This window comes from Epinephelus moara, chromosome 14 (genome assembly GCF_006386435.1).
Source record: "Epinephelus moara isolate mb chromosome 14, YSFRI_EMoa_1.0, whole genome shotgun sequence".
Taxonomy (NCBI): Eukaryota; Metazoa; Chordata; class Actinopteri; order Perciformes; family Serranidae; genus Epinephelus; species Epinephelus moara.
In genome coordinates this window covers 41,800,059-41,826,052 of record NC_065519.1, presented here as the reverse complement: position 1 = coordinate 41,826,052, position 25,994 = coordinate 41,800,059, and the positions used below count along the sequence as shown (strand labels likewise).

Genomic DNA, 25,994 nt, shown 5'->3' with positions numbered 1-25,994 from the left:
AATCATTCATTCCAAGTGCAATCAACATTATCAATAAATCGTAAGGATTTGACTCACCTAAAGCAAGTGTTCTTAGTTTTCTTTGTGTTGCTTTAAACTACACTGTTATGTCTTTTATGTCTTTTTATGTATTTTTTAACCTATGTCTTATTTATTCTGTGAGCCATGTCAAAGACGAATTTCCACTGCTTTGCAATGGACAATAAAGTTTTTCTGATTCTGATTCTGATATAAATATAAATTCAAATGATTTGTAAGTCTGCATAGGTGAGATTAATGTATGTTAAAATGCACTGTGTAAGACATGGCCAGCATTTTAAAACATTCACAAAAAATGAACTAACATTATCAACAGATGGTGAAACAGAAACAATTCTGACTTATCGAAGAAATCTTTGTATTGTGTTGCGAAGATATTGACTGAAATTAGCAAGCTAACCACATGTATCTCAGGAAACAATAGTGAGTCATTGTAGTGTCCTGTTTACATCCTTGAGTCCAAGTGGATGTTTGTGCCAAATTTGAAGAAATTCCTTCAAGGCCCTCTTAAGATATTGTGCTCACAAAAATGAGCCACAGGTCATAGTGACCTTGACCTTTGACCACCAAACTGACTATCGCTGGTGTGGAAGCATAAAATGCTAAAATTGTTCAAAGCCTGTACAGCTGTTTAATTGTTAGTCACTTGATGACACTAACAGTGACACTTCTGCTTCATGCAAATACATCTAAAAATGAAATGATTTGATTAATGGCTGGGTTGTAAGCAATACAAACTTCTTATACAGCCCAGTGATGTAATGAGATTCCTCTGGGATGCCTCTGCTGGTCCCTGTTGATTTAGCAGCCTCTGAGTGATTAAGCTAATGAAGACTGTGAGATGTGGTTGAAAGCCCTACAAAAAGTTAGTAAGCAAACCTTGATTTAATAAACTATCACTGTACAGTACAGAATTGCACAGTAACATGTAAATGTAGCCCCCTTCACCCTACACACACAGAAAACGTATCAAGAGATTGCCCCCATGTGCCATAAGCACCAAGAGCTTACCGCCCATCAGGGGAAACCAAACACTGTTCATCTGCACACACAGGCCACACTGCCACGACACAAAGCTGGTTGAAAATCAACAGCCGTAGAGAGAACGAAACCTTTGATGAGAAAAGTCACTCTTAGGCTCTTACTCACATTGGGCTCACCCTTACAGTTAAAGAGACACTTACCTTTCTGGAAATTTTACACTTTTCTTTTTTTAGGTTAAAATGCTATTAATAAGTTGATGGCACACTAAAATGTAAGTGAATTCCACCAGAAATAAAAACTCATAATTATACCATCTTCATATGATTCTAAGAAAACTCCAACCAATTCGTCGGAGTTTTCTCCTGTCCTGTCTGTCTTCCCCACGTGGAGGCCTCCGACTGACGTAACCACTCGTGTAGCATCTCCTCACCACACCCCTGCCCCTGAATCTGTGAGACAACAAATACGCTAGTAACAGGGACGCTTGTGGATATAAACTATAAACATGGTGCAACAACAAGTAAATTCTTCAGTGCAATACAGTTGCGAGTTTCAAACAGACATTAGAAACTGCTGCAGAGATCTAACGCTTCAACCGAGAGAGCTCAGGATGTGTAGCAAGCTTGGCCTGCTACATCGAGCTAGCCCTGAGATGACTGTGGTTTCGCCTGAAGCTGTCCAGACGGGGAGACGCCGGCAGCGCTGACAGGAAGCGGGAGTGGGGGAAACACAGAGCGGACGTTCGCCAGAAGGATGCTGGGAACAGCTGGTTTGATGGGGTTAGCTCTAGGCTAAGAGCTAACCCCATCAAACCAGCTGTTCCCAGCGTCCTTCTGGTGAACGTCCACTCGCTCGACCCGAAAATAGATTACATCCGACTGTGGAGATCCAGTCACCGAGGAGTGAGGGACTGCTGCGTCCTTGTGTTCACTGAGACATGGATGAATGGTAACATATCAGACTCCGGTGTTGAGCTAACGGGGTTAACACTACACAGAGCAGAGAGAGAGGCTGCACCATCTGGTAAGCTCCTGGTGTATACACAAACAATACATGGTGCTGTGATGTGAAGAGGATCTCCCAGTTCTGCTCTCAGGATGTGGAGTTTTTGACTGTGAAATGTCGACCCTTTCCAGCTTACTATTGCACTATATGTTCTCTCTTATATGTTGCACAAATTGTTTTTAAATGTTTTGTCTCTTTTTGATTGAGGTATGCGAAATGTCATTTTGTTTTTGTGCTGCGCATAAAAATGACAAATAAAGACGTTCAGTTCATAACGTTATATGNGTTACCTTGCCAACGCCTGCATCTACCTTAGACGTAATGAGGATGTAATGGAGGAGGGGGGAGTAGGCCTTTGGAGGGAGGTGGAGTTGCAGGAGGAGGGGGATGGGACTTTGGAGGGAAGCGGGAGTTGTGGATGTTCAAATTTTTTCTAAGTGCTGTGTGAAATACCAGAAAGGTAAGAGTAACTTTAATTAAACTGTGAAAATAAACTATTGCCCAATTTCCCAAGGACCCCTGGACCTCCCTCAAGGATCCCTGGACCTCCCTCAAGGACCCATGGACCTCCCTCAAGGACCCCTGGTTGAGACGCAGTGCTTTAAACAACAAGGTCCAATGGATGGTTTAATTTGAAATTGACACAAGTACAGATTGTTGGGGATGTATTTAATGTTTCTGTATCATCTCTGTCTCAATAATCTGTCCATCCTAATGCGAAATGTGGCAGCAGTTTGAATTTCGTCTCTCCTGGCTGTGTAGAGTTCAGCACTGCAAAATTGTTAAACATTTTATTTTGAGATAGAATTGTATTTCTGAACACTTAGTAGAAACTCTGCTGTAAAGTAAGTGCTTGTAAGCAAACCGTTACTGGTGAGAGAAAAGGGATGAGAATTTCTGTGCTTTGGAAGCCAAGAAATATCCACTGATGCTCCTCCTGGATCATCTCTCTTCACTCTGCTGGGTGAGTGTCCAACTACATGCACATCTCCCCATACTCAGCTGTTACAGTGTCAGGACGTAAAAAGCCCCTCAAGACATGAATATTCATTATTTTCTTACCCTTTGAATATTCTGGGGCTGTCGATCCATGTCCTGGACACACTGAACGCATTAGGAAGCACTAGATGAATTATAAAGCAGGTGCAGAGAGCATGGACGGGCAGTAAAAATAGAGTGTGTCAGCTCTGTGACTTGTCAGGTAGGAGTCCTAGGATGTTGCAATTCATCCATTCCACAATGGCAATCATGAAGTCTTCACTGTAAGAACTGTGTTTATATGTTTGAATCAACCAAAAATTCAGTCACTCTCAAAGTCACATGCACACATAGGGCTCTAATTTCCCGGCACGGTGCAGGGTGGCGCAGGGTGGTGAACCCCGTGCAGAGCTAGTTTCGAGCAGCGCAACCCGAGGCGCGCTCAATTTGGTAGTTTGGCAGACCGAGGTGCGCTGAGATGGGTGTGGCGGCGCAGCAGGGGGAGGTGTCGACAGATCCAGCTTGGCGCAGTGACAGTTTCGTGCCAAAAGGCTTCGCTGAATGTGCGCTAAAAACTCGCCAACTGAAACCAGGTCTACTGTCAGCGCAGGCAGAGCGCAACCGGTGTAAGCCGAAGTTTGGCTGACCGGCGGACAGTGTGCACACGTCACCAAAACCTCACAGGCAGGTTTTCAGAATATCAGGCACATTAACGATGCAATAAATACCCACAAAAACACTATTCAATGCAACTATCTGCAATCAGCACATAAATGTATCTCTATATCGACTGTCCCGTCACATCTGATGTCAGATCAAAGGGGATTGGCACCGTTTGGCACGTTTGGCACGCGTAATGGAAACCCAACCTGATTTGATTAACACAGCTGCAAACTAATGAGTTCACATCCCTCTCAGCCAACCACAAACAGCCACAGCATCAGATAGGGAGTATATATTCAGCATCTGTCATCTTAGAAAAGTCAAAAGAAAAGAAACAGAGTGAGACTGCGAGAGAGAAAGAGAGAGCGCGCGCGCACGAGAGAAACGCAACATTGATTTACAATTGTGGTGACCTCCTCCCAGGCTACCTTTGCATCATCAGCCCGTGGAGGTCTGCTCGCAGTTCCGTATATTCGGACACTGCGAGCTTGGACCTCCCGGACCAAAACATCAGTTTCCTCCTGGGAGAAGTTTGGCCGTCTGACGCTGCTGCTCTCTTCTGCCATGGCGAATTGAGTAAACTCTCATTACGCCTTCGCGCGGTGCATTTAAGGGCGAGGAGAGGGGCTCATTTGATTGGTGTGATGTGTGTAAAACCCACTCCACGCCTTCTCTCCTCCCTCTTTCCGACTTGCGCAGGTAGGAGGGACGGAGATGGGACAGAGGAGTAGCTGCGCCAGGCGCACGGTGTGCTGAACTTGCAAAATCCACCTGGCCACACCCAGTTGGCGAAGCGCAGGTGCGCTGCGCCTCCGCACCCAGTTGGCGAAGCGCAGGTGCGCTGCGCCTCCGCCTCGCCCGGTCTGCGAAACTAGAGCCCAAATTCTTCTTCGTGCTGGGTGGACCAAAACGTACCCACACAGTTTCCTCTTTCCCAAATCATCTTTTATTCGATGCCTTATAAAAGTGGCAACCACTACAGTGGTATGTCAAGATTTCTTTAGGGCGAAAAATGAACCGTTACAAATAAATACTGCATGGTCAATTCATCAAATAATGCCAGTCTGAAACTTTGCCCCTACATTTTCAGAGATGTGAGGCATGGGTTTGAGTGATATTACTTGATTAAATGGGCGTTATTAGTGGTTCAGCATTATAGATATGGGTTAGAAGGGTCCTGAGTTTGTTCAGAATGCTGTTAGCAGCGCATTCAATGACTGCCTTTATTGTTATGCAGGAAAGTCAGCTCATGCAACAGTAGCATAAAGAGTGAGAAAGTTTTGGGTTGGGAGGTCATGGTGGTGGATGGGCCAAATGGGCACCAGGGTTTGTGTCCTGTGTGAAACCAAAAGTCAGTGTTATTTTAAATATGTGATGTATATCACATTAAGGAAAACGTGATGTACATCATGTAACATACGTACTTTAAGTCAAACCATGATGTTTTTTCTAAACCTAACCATGTAGTCTTTGCACTTAAACCTAATGAAAGTGAAACCTGGAAAATTTTCTCCCGATGCCAATGGGCATCTATTGCTCTGATAACAGCATTCTGCAAGTCTCCTCTAACCCAGTTCATTGACCTTGATGTGTTCCAAGAGCTGGTTAGTTGGACAATCTTTAATCTCTTGAGCCAGTGGGTCACTTGATGCAGGCTGTTTTTGTGCACTGTTTGTACATTTCCTACAAAAGGTAATGCACCAAATTTCGTACATATACAATGTAATCATGAGTAATTCATGCATAAACTACGTATTTTGAAAAGCGACAATCACGTGACCAATGTGCTGACAGGAGTAAAGAAGGAAGCAGTCCCGAGTGGTCCAGTAAGGAGGCCAGCTGGGGTGGTAGATGGGTCATAAAATACAGGACTTTCCCCAGGAGACCAGAGTTCAAAGCTGTGTGAGTTATTTTACGGTACATTCTCATCATGTTTCTTTTCCTAACCCTAACCACAGTAACTTTACTCGCCTGAACCTAACCTCTATAATTTTTTCTTTGTAATTACTCAACTTTATATCAAGTATGTAACGTCATTTGTGGGGTGCTAATTCGTAGAATATCATTCCACTGAATTGAATATACGCTGACTGATGACCAATGGAGAAAAGTGTGGCAGTAACACTGACGTTTAATCATAAAATATTTCACTTTGGAAGATTCATTTTGTCCCTAGAATTGAATTTGTTGATGTCAGACTGGTTTGTCAGGAGATAAAGTTAAGGGTCATGTTTTTATTGAGCTGTTAGTATTGTCTTATAGCGCTGTCTATGTGGACCTAAGTAAGATGTGTACACACTGTATGAGCGGCCCACACACAATGAAAAAAATAAATGGAATCAAACAGTGGAAGTGTGGTGTATGATATTAAATTTAGTTTTGTTATTACAGTGAGGATGACTGGTGTGTACTGCCTGCATCTCACTCTCAATGCTGTTGTCCCAGCTGCAAATTGAACATACTGTGTCCTCTTGTTCTCAGGAGTTTGGACCTGCATACTTGGAAAGAGAGGAACTACAACCAAGTACTTTTTGAATGATTTGTCCAGGCAGAGTTTTGTTTGTGGCAAGACCTTGCAGCCTACAGAAGAAATGCAGTCCAAGGCAATTCTGCATCAGTCTCGGAATCCATCAGCTATTAGTCTGACAACAATAAGCCCCTGGGGGTAAAGGCCAGTATTTCAGGAGATCGAGTGTAACCTGCAGGTATCTGGGCCAAGACTACCTCTTCCAAGAAAGCATTTTGACTAATGTGTTACACCTCTCCACACAGACTTTTAACCAGCTGCTCAAAAATGAGTGGTTAATTCTCCTCAGACTATGGAAACCAGAATGCTTTCAATACCAAAATCATATCCTTTTTCGTACAGATTTCTGCGTAGGCAGATTATGATTACATCTGCATTGGCCTTGCTGGTTAGTGGCTGTGTTGAACACCTTGCTGGTTATAATTGCACAGTGATCTTGAAATTATCATTTTAGCCTGTGTTGAAACTCCAGATATCAGGCCATGTGGACTCCCAGTCAAAGTCCACATGGGCACTCCATATGACCCACATTCTAACTGGGTCACATGTGGTATAAAGATCATGTCCTGGAAACAAGTCTGAACAATATGGACTCTCATACATGGACTGTGATCAGAGCTCTTCTTACGCCTCCATGTCAGCCTCAGCTGTAGCTGGACGTTTAATGTTTTCAGGTTGTCAGTAAGTCCCATTTTTCTTGAAAGCTGTATCTCAAGAATGCCTGGAGGGAATTTCTTCAAATTTGGCACAAATGTCCACTTGGACTCAAGAATCAACTCATTAGTATTTGGTGGCTAAAGGTCAAGGTCACGCATGTTTTTGGCCATAACTCAAGAATGTATATGCTAATTATACAAAATTTCACACTAGTATCTAATATTACAAAATGACTAAGTGATGACATTTCATGTCCAAAAGGTCACTTCACTGTGACACCATAATGTTCTGCGAAAAACACTTTTCTGTCCATTATTCAACATCATATATCAGGAACAGAAAGAGAGAGATTTGGTCAGATAGTAAATTGGTGACACTAAACCTAGATGTCCACCTCGAAACAAAAAAGTAATAAGTCCTAATATAACGCAATATATTGTATTGCAATACTCACAATATAACAATAATATCGTATCGTGACCTAAGTATCATGATAAAATCATATTGTGAGTCTGGCCATTCTCACCACTAGTATGGGTGATGTCCACTGAATGACATTATGTACCTAACATAAAGTTATGTAATTAACATAAAGTTACAGAGGTTTGGTTTAGGCAAGTAAAGTTACCGTAGTTAGGTTTAGGAAAAGAAACATGGTGAGGACGTACCTTAAAATGACATGAAGTTCACTTAAAGACCACACAGTTCCAAACACTGGTCTCCTGGGGGAATGTTACAGGGGAAAGTCCTGTGTTTTGCAACCCATCCACTACTCCAACCTGCCTGCTTACGAGGACCCCTCCAGATCGCTTCCTTCTTTACTATCATCAGCGCATTGGTCATGTGACTGCAGCCTTCCAAAATATGTGGGTTATGCATAAATTACTGGCTCATCATTACATACATTATGCACTGACTACTTTTCATAGGAAAATGTACTGACAGTGCATGAGAGCAGCCTGAGCTGTATTGTGATAGCTGGGCACTGCATGAGCAAGTTCATTCACTCTAACCTATGCTGTAATGTAAAATAGCCCTTTTCAAAGGGCCCTTACAATTATCCTCCATTTCTTTGCAAAGAATTAGCAATGTTTAATTTTAGGTGTCACACTCTTAAAGGACGTGAAAGGTCCACAAACCATATGTGCATAGATGATAACCTATCATGTCAAATTGTTTTAATGTGATACCATCTCATGTGACCATGTGACCACTTATGACTTTTTATAAAGTGTGCATCAGCACAGGCCCGGCAGCACAGATTTAACTGTGCCTGCTCTGTCATCTTTTATCTTTGTTGCTATTGAGGGCAGCCATCCTCCATCAGTCACAGCCAAAGAGGTCTGATGCTGCTGGCTGTGTGGAAGACTATCTATAAACAAATGGACCATATGTGTGTTATGTGTTTCCTAAGCCAAACCCAAGGTGTTGAGCTACTAACAACCAAAATGTGTATGTGCCAGTCAGTGGTGAGGTCATTTTGGCAAACCTAAATATAGCCCTTGTGTCGGCAGCGAGCACACTGGATGAATAATTGTGGGAGCCTGCAGGGGATAATGATTCTGCAGCATGCCAGTGTGAGAGAAATCTTCCCAGCTCCTTCACAAACTGTGAAAAGCTGAACCCTGAGTGGTGGAGGAAAGAGACATGTCCTCCCAGTATCTGAAAATATGATTTCAGGACAGAGGAGATAGAGAGGAAGTGGTGCTGATTACATGTAATAATATATACAGGATATACAGTAGTGATAAGTGTTACTGCATATTATTGTATTACCTGCAGATCACTTGTCTTTAATAATGTAATCAGACTGACAGAGTCCATAACCTGTAAGTCACAGGGACATTGTCTGTTTTACAAGTTGAAATGTGCAAATTCAGCAGTCCGTGCACCTTCTATTCACTGGATTTTCCACCTTAAAGCTAGAGGGCTGGACTTTTACATATAAATGAACGTTCATTACATTCAAGCTCTTGCCAAACGAGTTCACACAATCTGATTAACTCTGTCACTGCCAGGGAAAGCTCTCTGTATTTCTCAGTATATCAGAGTTTGGCATCTGGTGTCTGTGGCCACTTTCCAGCACAGGTGCACAGGAAGTGATGTGTTTTACATTAACCAGTCCGAGCTAAAGGAAATAAATGGCTCTGATCAGTACGAACTGGTGATGTGGTTGGGGGGGGGGGGGGGTTCAAGTAAGCTTGTTAGAAAATATTGCANGGGGGGGGGGGGGGGGGGGGGGGGGGTTCAAGTAAGCTTGTTAGAAAATATTGCAGGTTTCGTCATAGTTAAACACTTAAAAGACGGGTACTACATTTGTACATTTAAATAAAAAACATGTTTTATATTGTTATATTTTCTGGAAATAATATCACAGAACAGAAAGTAGGTTGTTATTAGCAAAGGTCATTACCAGAAACTTTCAGCTCTGGTTTGCAGGTTTACAGTGCATCAGTAAATGCAAAGTACTAGCGCTTTTTTTGTCGTTCTTTTTTCAACCACATCATCTAAATGTACTCTGTCTCTATCTATTTTCCGTTAAGTCCCACAGTGCTTTGTGTTGCCCTCTACTGCCCACATCACGATCTCATTCTCTATTATTTTTATCTAGCCAGTCAAAACTGTCCAATGTCTGTCACAACAAAATGCAGATTTGGGGCTATAGGGAGTTTTAAGAAGGGAAAAAAAGAGAGAAAAACAGGAGCATTGGTTGTTTCTTCAAACATTAAAAACTAGCCATGTTTATGTCTTTCTGTCAAGTGACCTCTTGTGGTTGTGTCTGATCTCGCTCAAAGCAAAGGCTTAAAGTAGAATGATGCATGTTATAGTGCTGCAAACCCTCCTGGAGAGGACAGCTTGGTGGAAAGATTTTGTATCCTGTGTCCTACCAACAGTCAACAAACGGTTTTGTTCCACAATCTCTGCCTAACCACAGAAGCTGCTCATATGGACATAGTTTTTGGAACAGCCATTTCATTTTGGGAACTGACACATAACTTGTTTTGTCATTTACTAGGATTTGCTGAGAAAAACACAAACTGACACGACAGAAGCATAATTAAACTGTCCTTTATTGATGGATATATTGAATGATAGCATATGGGTGTGTGCCACGTCATGAGATTTCAGGCACAGATGCAGATGGATGTTGTTCCATCAAGCTGACAATATCAGCATAAAAAAGGATTGACATTTTCATCACTATAATGTTTTCTCTCAATCTGGAAACAGCCTCCTCGGTGGAATGAAAATTCAAGGGCAGTATTAAAAAGAGGAGAAAGAAGAGGGTGGGGGTGGGGGTAAATAAGCGAGATGGAAAGATCAAAAATTGAAGGAGATTTGGGCGAGGCAGAAGGGATATGTTGTGTGTGAACGGACTTAGGGGGGAATCAAGCACTGCTTATCGTGTTTACCTTGGAGGAGACAGGGAATGATGAGGACAGCCCACAAGGCCTGTGTTCACTCAGCCATGAAGGCAGGGCCAGCCACTGTTGTTTTTGGACAAATCTAGCCACTGCTCTCTGTCCTTTTCAACATGCTCTTTCCTGTTTGGGCCTAAATGGAAAGCACTCTGAGTCTGTCCTAATATACTGCTCTCTCTCCCTCTCTCTGTCATTATGTGTCTCTCTCTTTTTGCGTGAGTGTGTGTGTGTGTGTGTGTGTGTGTGTGTGTGTGTGCCACCTGGGCTCATTTCATTTGGTGAATACCAACTCTCAACTGGAACATCCTGCAGGGTGATGCACCTGATCTGTACAGACATGCAGCTCTTTCTAGGGTAAAACTAATACTGCCATAAACAGGGTCAGGTCAACCAGGCACAGATCTAGAGTCAGTCAGCCAGGACGCTTCTGAAATTATTTGGGGTGTCCCTAGCAGTTTTATGAGCCCAAGGCTTGCCACTATACTGGTGCTCAACAAAGCAGTTTATTTTATTAGTTTGAAGTGCTTTTCCCGAGTTGAGTTCAGCTCAGATACTAACAGCTGTTTCCAGATGGAATCGAAACAAGCAGAAGTGGTTGTCTCCAGTTTGTTTTATCTGTACACAAAGTCAAACCTCTCTCAATTTCCCCAGGCCTCACTGCTGGAAGACTTGACAGTCTTCAGTCGTGGGGGTGGGGGGGACCCCAGGCTGCTATTTGGAGGTTCACTTCTCTATAAATGGCAGCTTGTCACGCCTCTGGTGTTTGAGTCCCTGTGTGTGAATGGGGAGCTTCAGTGCAGATTGCGCTGACAGGCAGTGGCACTCAGAAATACAACAGGTTTCCTCTGTGCAGTGCAACAGAACGTAGAAGTTGTTCAAATTCAAAGAATTAAGGCAACCAGCTGCTGAAGGAGCGTTACAGGAGGCCTGCATAACTTTAGTACAAAGTTAGCACAATCCATACAGCCATATTAGCCACATTCATGGGAAATCGTTATACATTGGAATTTTCAGTTAAAGAAAGCTGTGCCACAAGACCAGAGAAAACAGATGGAACGAGTTGTGGCATTTGCTTTTGCTCAAGAGATGGAAAACCTACAATTACCACAATGCACAGCGCTGCACTGGACCAATAAACATTCATGGGTGACGAAATGGAAAGGAATCTAGTTGTAGTCTTGCAAATAGTAACCCTGCAAAATCCCCAGGCTTTGTAAAATTTTACAGTGTGTGACTAAAAACTCACATTGTGTTTAGATATGAGAAGGTGTCAGACCTCAGTCTTTTAAAAGTTGTTTCAAAGCATTCTAGTGTATGGTAGGCTTTAGTTTTTAGTTCTATTAAAAGAGCCCTGATACTTTATGATGTTTAATTTTGTTGCATCTTTACCAAAAGGAGCACTGTCCTTCACTGCCATATGTTTGACAGAAGTTTAGTTTTAGTGTTGTTTTTCAGAAATATAATTACACATGGTCACCTGGTTAAAATATAGATTAAATTAAACATTTCCTAAAACACAGAGTACTGTCTCCAGATCTTCCTCTCAGACTGGTTACAGCTACAACAAGCTCTGCCAATCAGAGAGGAGGGCAGTCTGTATGAACAGTAGCCTACAGTAGAGGCGCTACCTGATATTGCTATGAGAGTATGATAATAACTGAAAGCAACCTTGATGACTAAATCTATATTTTTGTCCCTTATGGCTGGAAAGTGAAGAGGAAATTGTGCACTGAATCATACAGTATGGCACACTCAGGGCCATGTCTAACAGTAAATCATTACAGCATGTCTCATTTTGTGTCTCGGGGCGCTGTGGCAGGTGCTGTGTACTTTAGGATTTACAGTCATCGCAGTTCCTTCCTCTAAATGAAATGTTGCCATGATAACCATGTTGGTTATGTTCCTATGCTGGTCAACTGTAAAAGAGGCCTGCTGCTCCGCCACCTGCCACACCATCACCAAATCCTGTGCACCATGATGGTGCTGATCAGTGCGAGCCAAATCCATCAACACACACTGTTCATGTCAACCAAACACAAATACAAACAAATGTAAAGGATGATCAGATGAAATAACACACCTGTAGCAAACATACTGGACAACACAAGACAACAGAATCACCTTTCTTAACATAAAAGAAACTAAGGAGACGAGAGAAATGGTTTATTATGCATTTGCAATAATACAGTTATAAGATTCCTTTTGGGTGTTCAAGAATCTGGACCTATGTTGGCAGTTAATGGAGATCTGAAAGGGGACTCCTGTGAGGGACAGTACAGAGCCAGATATTCAGGGCTCAGCCCAAACCTAGGGTGCAGGCGCATGCTCCTCTGGGAAGATTTTATGGCAGCCATATGCACTATTTTTCAAGCCATTTCAGATAACAAAATGGCTGAAAATTATATTGAGGAGATACATTTGGGAAAAAATATAATCGTTGCCAAGGAAGAAAATCATCCTGTAGAGCCCTCATCCCATTTTGTATCCAATTGTTGTCCAATTCAACTGTCTTCATCAGCCTGAAACTAGAACACAAATGTTGAGGATGACTTATTTCCTCTTAAAAATAAATAATAAAATAAAATCATAGACTGTATAAAATAATGGAGTAGCTGCTGGACATCACCCATTGGTTTGTGAACTCCCATTTCCAAAGCCTTGAGTTCATGGATGTATAAAGAGACCCAGATACAGCGTTAGAGGTGGGACCCGTTTAATTCCGGTGAGAGCTGATCAGTGGCGCATGAAAAATGGTTTTACTGCTCCATATAAAATTACCTGGACGATCCAAGGATTATCGGCACTGCTTCCGCATTGTGCAGCCCATACAGGAGGCACACTAGAGACTTGACTAATTCAGGTTTAGCGCTATGGTAGTCTCTCCGGAGACCCCGGAGATCTTGCCTGCGGAAGAAGAGCGGAAGAGCCCTGGTTTCCAGTGCTAGGCTGTTTGTAGTCCGCGTGATATTGACCAATCACGTTTGAGCCGGCTGCAGTTGTTGCCAGGTTAAACGCTCCGTGCGGTGAACTAACGAGGCGGAACATAATTGGCGTCACTGCAAACTCTGAATCCATCGCAATGTTTCAGCATATTTACTTATATATAAATGGAAGTCGGAAATGGAAATTCGCCTCCGCCGCCCAAATCAAAAAAATTCGGGGGTCTGCCCCCAGAGGCTGTATCGCCGTCTGCCGGAAGTCAGACGCCGAATACAGCCGATGGGTTCTGAGAATAGCGCTAATATAGCGTAATTTAAATGTGGATAAAATGACTTAATTGTGCAGCGTGGACCAAATGGATTAAATCCTGATAGTAAAATGAGTTATTTCAGGAGGTCCTGATGCTCAAAAAATTCAGCCACTGATTTAAAGACGTCTCTTCACCATGTAAATATATGAGAAAAAAGTCTTTTTGGGCTGCAGGGCATCACGTGATGGTGTAATTACACTGTTTGGTTATTACGAAAACTGACTTCAAAGCCTAGCACGCTTCCTGGGGGCCTGCTTGAGTTCGTTGTTTTGGCCGTCACCATCTAGGTTTTTTGGAGTCAGAAGTGACGCTATTTTGATTAGAGGGTGAAGCTGTAGAGGAGCAAGGGGTGGATCTGACTCATAGACTGTGGCAACACCTCTCAGACAAGCTATCATAGCAACCCAACCCTTACATATGTGTAACTTAAAGACTTAATAAAATTTAAACAGGTGAGTTATATAAAATTCACCCCCTGTACAGTTGTCTTGAATGTTGAAATTAGTTATAAAGACCAAAAACTGATTTTTGTACCAGGCTGTAAACATGTTTATTTCTGTTTTAAAGTTGGGCATTTTAACATGGCTGTATAAAGGGGACTGACTCACCTTTAGAGTCCCCCTCAAGTGGCCATTAGGGGAACTGCAGTTTTTGGCACTTCTGCATTGGCTTCATTTCTCAGTCCTGGAGGATGCCGCTTGATTTAAATCTATGCCCTAATAATCTGGGCTGCTGTAACTACAAATCAAAGATCCCCACCAATGCCAAGTAAATGTGATCTTCAATACTCTGAATTGAAAATTAGACCAACAGAACAACATATACTCAGTTATATTAGATTTCTTTATGAAGTAGCAAGGTTGGAACACCAGAAACCACCCCACACTCCCTCCCCAGGGCCAGCAGTGTGAGTTCATGGAATTGGCTGCCAGATTTACCAAGCAAAGGAGAACTATGAAATATTGCCTTACTGATTTACTGGAGGTGAAGGGACATCCAAAATATTGGTTGTATCCTACGAAAAAATGGGGCAGTGCCATGTCAGGGTAAAGAGCGAAAATGGTCAGAGATATGGGCAAAAAGCCAACACTGAGAACCTTTTGCTTATTTAAGATGATTATAAATGTGAAAAATATGTTAAGGGAACATGAGGGGAGCATAAAGTAACACCCAACAACTTGAATGGTCAATGACGCTATGAATACTGCAACTCTTATTATAACCTACAGTGATCTGAAATGTCAGAATTAGATGCTGATCTAGGACAGACCTTGATGTACGCCACAGCACCTTATTAAAATGTGCAGCTTTGCCTCAAAGCTAAAAAAAAAATCTCTCAGCTGAAAAACTGTCAAGTCATCATTCCTCTCCCTCGGAAACACAGGATGCCTTTGAACTCAGAGGACTGAATTATTGACAGTGACCGGCCCACTGTTTCCTCAGTTAACTCCACGCAGCTCACTTCATCGTAGCTTTGCTCTGCTGCAGAGGGCATGGCCGTGTGTACACTGCACCAGGAGAAGCTTCATAAATGATTTACCAGCTGGTTCTCCCTCAAAGCTCCAGAGGAGACACAGACAGAGCAACACTTACTCCTCTGATGGAAGCCTTTGAGGAATGTTCTCCATGCTAATCAGCTGCTACTTACTGAATTCTGCAGTGTTTTTGCATGCAAACATGGCCAAAAGTCACATTCTAATTAGCAGTTTCTGGTTTTGAGAAAATAGGACCAGAAAAAACACATACCCCCCCCCCCCAACACACACACAAACACACACACACGCGCATGTGGGAAATAAAGCTCTATTACTGCCACTCTTTGAAAAAGCCAATCAGCTTTAAAATGTGAAGTAACCATTCATGCACTCATTAATCCAGAGTTGTTAGAAAGTCTTATTGCTTGAAAGCGAGACATTTTTTTTACTGTTCATTACACAACACTTAGCTCCAAGTTTACAGTGTGGGTAGCTGACAGGTACTATAATGAGTGCCAATTTATCATGATATACTGTAGCACTCCCTACTGCAGTGTTTCCAAAAGTGGGTGCTGCGTCACCCCGGGGTGCCCTGAGGATGGGCCAAAGTTGCCGCAAGATGTGCTCATTTACATTTTGTACATTCCACCAATAAATAAGGCAACAATTACATTCACTACATCAACTAGAGTACTTCTAAAATCCCAGAATATGCAGTTATGTCACAGGAAAGTCTGTTGACCTGACAGATGATATTTTCCCGTTGCTGTGGTGAAAGCAATTTATGGCACATGTTTCCGAGGTTTACAGCAGTCAGGAATAGTAATGTGTCACTGTGAACAGATCTAAATAAAATGCTGATACTCCTCAGCTCCCAACAGTCTGATAACCAAACCTGAGACAACCAAAAGAATTAACAAGTGGTAAGTAGTTTAATGCACACAAAACATTTCCTGCTGACTTTTAGTATAAGTTTTCAACTGGAAAACCAGTAGGAAGCTTTTATTGTGAAGCGGGTATAGGAAATGCAATGTTCCTGTCACAGAGTTTGTGGAACTTTGTTCTTGGTACTTATCATCAATAAAAACTGGTAAACTCAACAAGAGATGGATATATTCCAACACATTCTCACTCCCAACTTGTCATATATTAATGTTTGGTCAGTGGCCCTGCAAGACGAACTATGAAGGTCTAGTTATCCTCTATTGCCAGTTTTGCAATCTCAAGGACGATGTGTCAATTTATGCTTATTACACACATTGTGCCTTTTAAAAATTAACTTCTGTTTCACAGGAAATGCACACTTTCCATTTGTTAAATGCATACAGTCTCTTCAAAATATATTTAAAATGTATGTAAAAAACTTAATTTTTAGGTTAACTGCCTTCGGTTTAGGCAACAAAAGTATGTGGTTACTTTAAAAAAACCCATCATGCTTGGGCTTAAGTGGGATTAATACATCTGTGTAGAATCAACGCTGTACCCTCCGGCGTAGGCTGATCTACACCTCCGCATTGACACAGACCTCCTGTCTATTTTTCCACATTGATGTGAAATAAAAGCAATAGCATCTGTGCCACTTCTTCCATTGTTGTCCCTTAACAACTTCTTAATTCTCTCATCTACCAAATAACATAAAAAGTCCTGCTTTTGCCCTTTTATTGGTCCCAGGTTCCAGTTTAAAATTACAGTGGACATACAAGAAAGAACTTCAAATCAAAACTGAAGAATGGAAATAGCTCTCACCTGAGACCGTATAGCACAGTTCCATCAGGGTGCAGTCTGATCATACGGTTCTTTACTGTCACCCCATGGACGAAAGACTTTTTGTCATTAATGAAGTAGGTGTCAGGGACCCACAACTGGTCTGCCACCCGGTTGTCCAGGGTGAGATTGAGAGGAATGCCTGTGTAGGAGAGGCGCTTGTCTCTCCAGGACTGTTGGAAGTACATGGTGATGGTGTAGTCCTGCGGGAATGACACAGAATAAGAGGAGGGTTAGCACATCAACATGGACGAGCCAATTTCCTGTGTGCTGTTTGGTTTCTTCTATCCCTGTGAGAATTGACTTTAGTTTCAGTGTTGAGTATCAGCAGTTAGTAACTTATTAACCTCAGATGGTTATTTTGACAACTTTCAACCTGGATTTTAGTACTGAGACTGAGCCGATGGCAGTTGTTGATGCAGCCGCCAACAACTGAACCTGTCAAATAGTGTCTCTTTGTCAGTGGACATCTGCATCAGGTAACAACGCACAAAGGCACCTTTTACGATGATAAAATGCACCTGCTGGTGGCAGTTACTAACACCATTGGCAATTACTGTAGTAAAAAGACTGATTTTAGTACTGAGACTGCTCTCATTAAGGTTTGGAATGATATTCATCCAGAAGCTGATCGAGAAAAGATTTCAGTCCCAGTCTCAGTTACTGCTGGCTTTGACACCCCTGACCAAAACAGTAATTCTGAACAAACTGGAAGACCGGGTTGGACTTTCTGACACAGTCTGAAAGTAATTCACATTCTATCTCCAGGACAGGAATTATTTGGTTTCAATAATCAAGTATGCATCTGAATGGAAAAACAGGAGTTCCCCAAGGCTCCATCCTTGGGTCCCTTTTAATCATCATTTACATGCTTCTATCAGACCACATGACATAAAACAATGAAATCGAGTATCATAACTATGCAGACAACACCCAATTGTACCTTATTCTTCTAAATAGTGAATATCGCCACATAAATTCTCTATGTATCTGCATCAACATATCAATGACTGGAAGTGCCTGAATATCCTTCGGCTAACAAAACTGAAATAACTGTCTCGCTCTCAATCATAACTCTTTGTCTTTGAAAAACAAAATCCATGTCAGAAATCACACAGTTAAACTCTGACTCTACACCTTAACAGGCATATTAAATCAATAAATTCTGCGTTCTGTAATTTTAAAACCATACAGTAGCAAGAATTCGAGGGTCCGTGTCCAGGTATGACTTCATACTGTTCATATTTTTTTTTCCAGCAAGTAAGATAACTGCAACTGTCTTTTCTCAGGCCTGATAATATTTTTCATGATCAAAGTTACTGAAAGTCAGCTTGATTTTTGTCAAAGTTAAGTTTTTGCCATGTGTAGTTCATCACTAGGTTTTCAAAGCCACACCACAGAACTGAGCTTTTATTGAGGATCATGAACTGGGGATGGAAGGAGTTCATTGTGTCACATTAACAAAAAGCACACTACTTGAAAAGACAACTACAGTGTTGTCAGATATGATAGAACTAAACTCCTCATTCCTATATGGTTTTTCATATGAAATAAAGTGTCTTAAGGGGCTTTAGACTTCATCAGGTCCTGCCAGGTCCTGCCTTGTTCTGTGTAAGTCCCATGTGAGAAAGATTGAACTCCCTATATACATGGAGTTACAGAATGTAACAGAATGTCATAATGTTGTTGCTGGAAAAATGCCTGCCATAAATAGTATGAAAAATGTGGTTTGATGGAATGCAGATCTAAAGGATTATACATTTAAATTGGTCACTCAAGCTGACAGTAACAGCCTATAATGCGATGACTGTAACAAAATCTGCTGTTCACCCAGCTGGGTGTGTTGACTTGATGTAGGTGTGTTATGAATATTATGTCTACAGTGCATGATTTTGACTGCTGCAGTAGCACCTGAGCCTTTTGGACTCAGACTGACAGTTCCTATAATATTATACTGAGGGAAATATCCTAAACTCACTGTTGAGCGGCTACAACAGAATACATACTTTACTAAATAATTCAAACAAAGGTAATGTTGAATAATACTCAGAACAAAGAAAGACACATAACTATTTAACATTAATTCCAAGATTAACTTGATAAGTGACCAAAATTAAATTAGTCTGTGGTGAGGTTCAAGTATTCTTTGAAACTGGTGTCTGTTAAATATTATTTGTGAGGGAAGACGCCCCACTCTGTAAAACCACTGTATGATCAGGAGTGGACTGTAGATTCCACATCTTCTACAGAGTGATACGTCTTTTCTCTAGGTGATTTTGTCTCATTAGTTTCAGAAGGCACATCTTTCCAGTTAAATTTTCATTCATACGATATTAATAATTTAAGCTTATAAACAGAAATATGGAAGCGTATGTTTTTGCAAAACACAGATATGTTGTATTTGTATGTTGTGTTATTATGTAGCGAATATGCTAACACTTTACATTTTAACAACGCTATGGTTAATGTGCGAATATGTTTAGGCTCAAAACCCACTTGGTTATGGTTGTAAAAGATCATGTTTTGGCTTAAAATACACTGTTTTAGGGGCACAATCCTTGCAGGAAAAGCATGGATGTGTCGCTAAAAACAAAAAAAACAACTGCTCTTCATCCCACTATCCCCAGAGGAAAAGCAGTGACCATCGGTAAAAACAACTGCTTCTGTGCCACTATCCCGGTAAGAAAAGCAGCAATGCCTTGGTAAAAATCAATCACTTTTTGTGCCACTATCCCCAGAGGAAAAGCAGCGTGTCTTGCTAAACACAACTTTTTTTCCGTGCCAGAAGAAGGAAGAGCTGAGGTGCCTCAGTGAAAACCAACCAAGTTTTGTGCCACCATCCCAGGAGGAAAAGCCGCAACACCTTGGTAAAAAAAAGACAACTGCTTTTTGTGCCACCATCCCGGGAGGAAAAGCAGCCATGCCTTTGTAAAAAAACAAAACAACTTTTCGTACTTAAAACGATGCTGGAAATATGGCTACAGGTCACTATAAAACACCTACGTTTGGTACCTAAAAGCCACGGGAGTCACAGGAATGACTTGCTAAATCACAATCCTTTTTTGTTACTCGTGAACAGTGCCGTCTTACCTAGGTGACAAGCCATCAGCCATCCCCTCCACCTACTGATGACAATGTCGGCTTATATATTATGTCACTTTAGAAACAGTGATAATATGTACGAAAATGTAACATATTCATGGTTTGCAGAAACATTCACTGCCGACAGTTTCTCCTAGAGACTGGGCTGGATGAATTTGGATGAAAAAGCTCTGTAAAAGTAAGGTGTGTCAGATACATATTTCATTACCGTTTAGGTAAAGATAAGTTTTGGATCTGACTCAGTATCAGCAGACACTCAGTATTAAAGGATCTCGGATCAGGGCCAAAAGAACTCCATTAGAACATCCCTATATTCCACCCTGAATTCTGTGTGTGTAAAACACTGTGACAGTTCAAACTTTACTCAGAGGTCTGGACACTCTTTGCCTGATATTTTGAAGCTAAGTTTACAGCTCTCTGAGAGAGAATGTTTGTGAACATGGCCCCTGGTTATTTTGGCCCCACTCACTTATTGAATTGTTTGCTCTGCCGGTACATCACTGTACCACCCTACTGTTAAACTAGAGGTCATGATTAAGTATGCTTTGGAAAATTGTAAAGACTAAAATGAAATCACATATTCTAATGTTTTCTTCTTGTGTCTAAGTGACTAATGGGAGCAACATTTTTTAAAATTAGTACAGTGTTGAGCGAGACCACTGCTGCCAGCAGCAGCGAAACAGGCTGTGAAGTGTTTGTTTTTGCCACTGACAAGTTTAGATTGTTATAAGTGTGGACAACTTATGGAAAGGATGTGCATGTTGCATGATGTATGTCACGTGATGCTACATGATGTTAGTAACAATTGTACTTATTTTAAGCCAAGCCATGATGTTTTTCAAGTTTTTTCTTATTTTGCACAATGAATGAATATTACATACACTGAAGAGTACTGTCATGTTTCATGTCTCCATCTGCTCACAATAAGAGTATGCATGCAAAATATGATGTTAATTCCACTACGAAAGAGACTTGACTATCACTAAAATTAGGTGGGGAAAAAAAGTGGATATATCGATATCGGTATCAATTATCGGCCAAATAAGTTGTCATATATCAGCATATCAGATAGCCACAAAATATCCAAGGCATTTTCCTTAATGTTGTAAGTTGATTTTGAAAAAGACTGTATGCATATAACGAGCAGAAACTGTACATTTCCTGTAAAACCAGATGTGAATTTTGAAAAGACATGATGCATGTATCAAACATATGTTGACTTGGGTCCCAGATCATGCAGAACTGACGCAGGAGGATACCAAGCACATCATATTTTGATGTTTGGGTCCACTGATAAAGCGGTGAGATGAGAACACGTTGCGTATTTTCACATGTAACTGGGTTAATTTAGGGTTTATTTCGACCAAATGGTGATTATTGAAACAGTGGAAAGACAAACCAGGAGGTTTTTTGTGAGTTTTATTTTGGATCTGTCAAATTATAATGAAGTGTGTAAACTATGATAAAATCACTGTTTGTTTAAACGGAGTCCGGTTGGTTTGATGATAGTGATTTCGGGTCCATTTACTCTTTAACAAAAAGGCAGACCTCTGCAGGGATCCTTTAAAAATGTGGTCAGACACTTAGAACAACAATCTGAGCCTGTCAGTGACAAAAACAAGCACTTTTAGTGGATGTAAAAAGTACTCTATTGTCCGCAGGGACTCCATTACAGCCTGTTTTACCACTGTAGACTGCAGTGATCTCGCTCACTACTGGACCAATTTCAAAAATGGTTGATCCGGTTAGATAGGTCTAGGTTGACAAATATCAAAGTTACCCTTTAACAAAATTTCTCCCCTAAATGGATAAATTCCAGGCAGGCCCCTTAAGATTATCATCAGGCTTAGGTCATGTGGGTCAGTAGAGTTAGTACAGTGAGAGGGTTGGCAATATAAGTATTAAGCAATAAGTCAACTATGTGTGCATTCAGAGGGTAATCCTGTGAGAAAGACAAAGGATCCCTGTGCATTGTTGAGTTGTGCACCATGATTTACAGTCTGGGCTGTCACAGGGCAGAGTGCCGCATCTTTCCATGCAGTCTGTACCTTCTTTTCAAAAATAACTTGTTCCAGCCGCAGCACAGACTGCTGAGGTGGATAATGTTGTGTAACGTCAGTTCTTATTAGGCAGCGGGAACAGTCAGTGGCCTGCTCGCTCCAATTCTTTCCACTACTCCTGAGAGAGAGACGGAGCTCCCTCCTTCACCTGCCCTTCAGTGGCTCCTGTCAACTCATCAGCCTGAACCCTTCAACTGTTCCTGCTGCAGCCCTGTGGTCAGCACATCCATCCACTCCCAAACTCCTCCACATCTTCATCGCATCATGAAGTCATGAAAGTCCTGACAAGAATATCTGTTTTCCAGTCAGTGTTACCACAACAATAAAGCCACACGTCTTCCACTTTTTTGGGTTGAATAATCTGACAGCTGTCTCCTGCACCACATGCTCCATCACAGCACGCCCAATAATTCCTTTTTACAATGAATTGTAAAATGTCAATACTGCACGGTCAAACGAGTTTTACACTTGATAAACTCGACAAACATGACATTTAAAAATAGAAGTATTGATTTGCATCACTTGCAGCTGTATTGGATGGGAGCTCTGTTTTCCTTATTGGAAACACTCACAATTCAGGTACTTCAGTGTTACAAGATGTGGTAGAAGTTCTAGTACAAAACACAATTAGAGGTGTTTAACATAGAGCTACTGTATTCTTTATTTCAGAAAAGCGTCAGTATTTCTGTAATGTCCTATTGTCTCTTTAGGCATGAAAAACATGTCTACTCAGGTGGACAGCAAGCGTTTAAATTTCCAACTTAAGAAATATAAACTAAGGATGCACGACAATATCAGCACGTCATCTGTATTTGCTGATATCGGCTTCAAAATGAACTATCAGGATCGGCCAATGTACTTTTTTCTTGTTTTTTTTCCAATGAATAAATATTACATACATTGAAAATCATTCTATATCATGTCTCCATCTGCTGGTGGGCCATCACGATAAGAATATGCATGCATAATATAATGTCCACTTCAGAAGAGACTTGACGATCACTAAAATCGGACAGAGAAAAAAGTGGATATATTGATATTGATATCGGTTATCGACCAAATAAGTTGTTATATCATATTAGCTATTAGCAAACAAGCCAATATGTGCATCCCTAATATAAACCAATGAATAAAATGATATATTATGTGAAATTATATATTATTTCCATGCTAAATTAGTGTGTTCACATGTTTACAAACAGTGGTCAGATGCTTTGGTCACCCGTCCGCCCACCCCAACCTCCTTGGTTGGTTGGTTTTGTGGTTCTGTAGGAACATCGCTCACCTTCTATCTTTGCTGCTGACAGACCGGAGTCACAATTCACATGACCAAACTCATTTCAGGCATTTAAGCAAGTAACTAGTGGTACTGTTTTTTCTTTGTTTGTTTTTTTTAGAGGACAGTATCCAGTGTATGGAGCAAACCATGACTGACAGGTGATGTCAGGTAGTGCAGCACAAAACCCCTTAAAATAAGGGGTAAAAACAGGATTTTCAGGAGCTTTAACGTGCCGAATTGTCTCTTTGTTCTTTTTTTGTTTTGCTCCTCTGTAAGCTGATGTGTGATGTGTGAGCCTCAGGGAACATGTGTTTCTGCGGCTGTCCCTCGCTCTCACACTACATTTCAATTATCACACTGTACAGTGTGTGAAATGCATTGTGTCACAGCACATTAAGGTGGCCTGCATACATTCAGCATGATGGAGGAACAACACTCATGCTCTCTCTTTCCAGGCATTCCCAACTATGTTTTGTTTTTTAAAGAAATAATTGGAAATATTTTCTGTAAAACCCTCTTTATGTTGCCCTTTGTAACAGTCATTGTTCCATGGATAGCACTAGGGCTGTTGTCAACCAAAGAAAATCTTGGTCGACTGAAGATGACATAATCTTCAACTAATCGATTAGTCGTGGGGGAAAAAAATCTGCACGTTATTTTTAATTCTGCGGTGGTGTGTCTGTGTCACTCTGCAGTTACACCTCCAAAACACTAGTCGGCGGTGGAGGACTGTGTTAAGTGCTGTAAAGTTTAGTTGATTCAAAACACACATTAAACATGGCTTAATAGAGACAATTTCAAACACAAGCACGCAAATCAGCTTCACTATAACTCGCAGCATTCACAGACAAACACTTGTCTTTATCTGGACACATTTCCCCCACCAATACAACATGCTAACATTATTAGCACAAGTCTATGGCATTTTACATTGTATTAATTGGTATTGTATTAGTCAAAATTCTGGAGAAGTACATTTGAGGGTTGGGTTATACAAATATCTGAAATGTTAAACATCCTACTGAGCACCACTGAATCCATTATTACAGAATGTGAAAATATGGCACCACAACAAACATGCCAAGAGAGGGCTGCCCACCAGAACTCAAGCTCCATGTGAGAAGGGCATTAATCAGAGAGACAAAGAGACCAAAGATAATCCTGAAGGAGCTGGAAAGCACCACAGCAAAGACTGTCCATAATGCCACTTTAAGGCATACGCTCCACTACATGTTAAGAGCTTTGCATAAAACAAGTCTGTGCGGGGTCGGCCCTCTGGAAGTGCGCCAGGTTTTGAAGCCAATTTTTGTGATGGTCAAACAGTGACATCACAACTACTGAGTCCGTCATGTGATGCCCTGCACCCCCAAAAGACTTTTTCCCATAGACTCGCATTGGGAAAGAGAAGTCTGTTAATCAGTGGATGATGTTTTTTTGTTTTTTTTTGAGCGTCACAACCTCAGTGAAATGACCTCTTTTAGTATCAGGATTTGCTCCATTCAGTCCTATAACATTTGGAGAGTCTAGATGAGTTGCAAAATGAAATCATTTTTTCAAATATTTTTTTAGCCTTTATTTGATAGGACAGACAAGTGTGAAGGGAGAGAAAGAGAGAGAGGGAGTGACATGCAGCAAAGGCCACAGGCTGGAGTCGAACCCGGGCTGCTGCGGCAACAGCCTTGTACATGGGGCGCCTGCTCTACCACTAAGCCACCGACGCCCCGCAAAATGAAATCATTTTATCCCCATTCAAGTAAGCAGAGGGCTAAACTGGAAGTCGCTGGCTCAGGTGGCAGAAGTCTCTAGTGCGCCTGCTCTGTGGGCCCAATGATGTGATTGTCTGGGTAATTTTAGAGCTGCAGTTGAATGTTTTTGGCTTCATGGCCCACTGAGCAACTTTAATAGGAATGAATGGGTCCTGCCTTCATCGCTGTATCCAGTTCTCTTTATACATCCATGGGATGTATGGCAGGGTGGCCAGGAAGAAGCAATCACTCAAGAAAACCAGATCAAAGCTTGTCCAGTGTTTGCCAGAAAGCATGAGAGTGACGGAGCTCAGATGTGGGATGAGGTTTTGTGGTCAGATTAGAACCAACACAGCTTTTTGGCCAGTACTTAAAGGTATGGTGCAAAGCTAACACTGCCCATTCCTCAACAGACACCATCCCAACACAACAGCTTTTCCTCAGCAGGGGCTGGGCAAGAGAACCTGCTTCAGTCTGCTAAAATAAAATAAAGCTTGGGACAAGCTTGGGAAGGCCACAGCAACACATAAGTGGTTAAACAACAAAACGGTGAATTTTCTACAATAGCCAAGTCAAAGTCCAGATCGCAATCTGATCGAGAATCTGTGGTATTGTTGGAAAACTCCGGTCCCAAGCTTTATCCAACCAACCTGAACCACCTGGAGCAAATCTGTCAGAACAGTGGATAATCACTTTCAGACAGTGTGCGAAGCTGGTAGATGCTTACCCAGAAAGACTTAGAGCTGTTACTGCAACAAAAATTCTGTCAGTTTTAAGAGGGGTTAACTTTCGCTATAGTCACTTAGTCTCGTTGACTTAATGTCATTAAATCTGTGAGTAGATTTGCACATAAAAATCTTTGGTACTTAAAACCTACGCCCGATTCATGAACCCCGTGCGAAACTCAAATTTGATCATAGAAACGTGTATGTTTATGAATGCCAATCACTCATAAACTGACTGCGAGCTCCCGCTAGTCAGTAATTAGAATACATCCCCACCCATGAATAGCCAGTGACCACCATACATATATATATATATATA

The 25,994-nt window shown here is 41.5% G+C and overlaps 1 protein-coding gene across 1 annotated transcript in view; it reads right to left on the bottom strand.

Annotated features, from left to right (window-relative positions):
• Nucleotides 1-25,994, bottom strand: part of gabrb1 (gamma-aminobutyric acid type A receptor subunit beta1) — a 96,735-nt gene that overhangs the window by 26,196 nt on the left and 44,545 nt on the right. Inside the window, exon 4 of the mRNA XM_050062347.1 lies at nt 16,747-16,967. Coding sequence (XP_049918304.1) covers nt 16,747-16,967 — 221 coding nt within the window. The remainder of the gene's footprint in view (nt 1-16,746; nt 16,968-25,994) is intronic.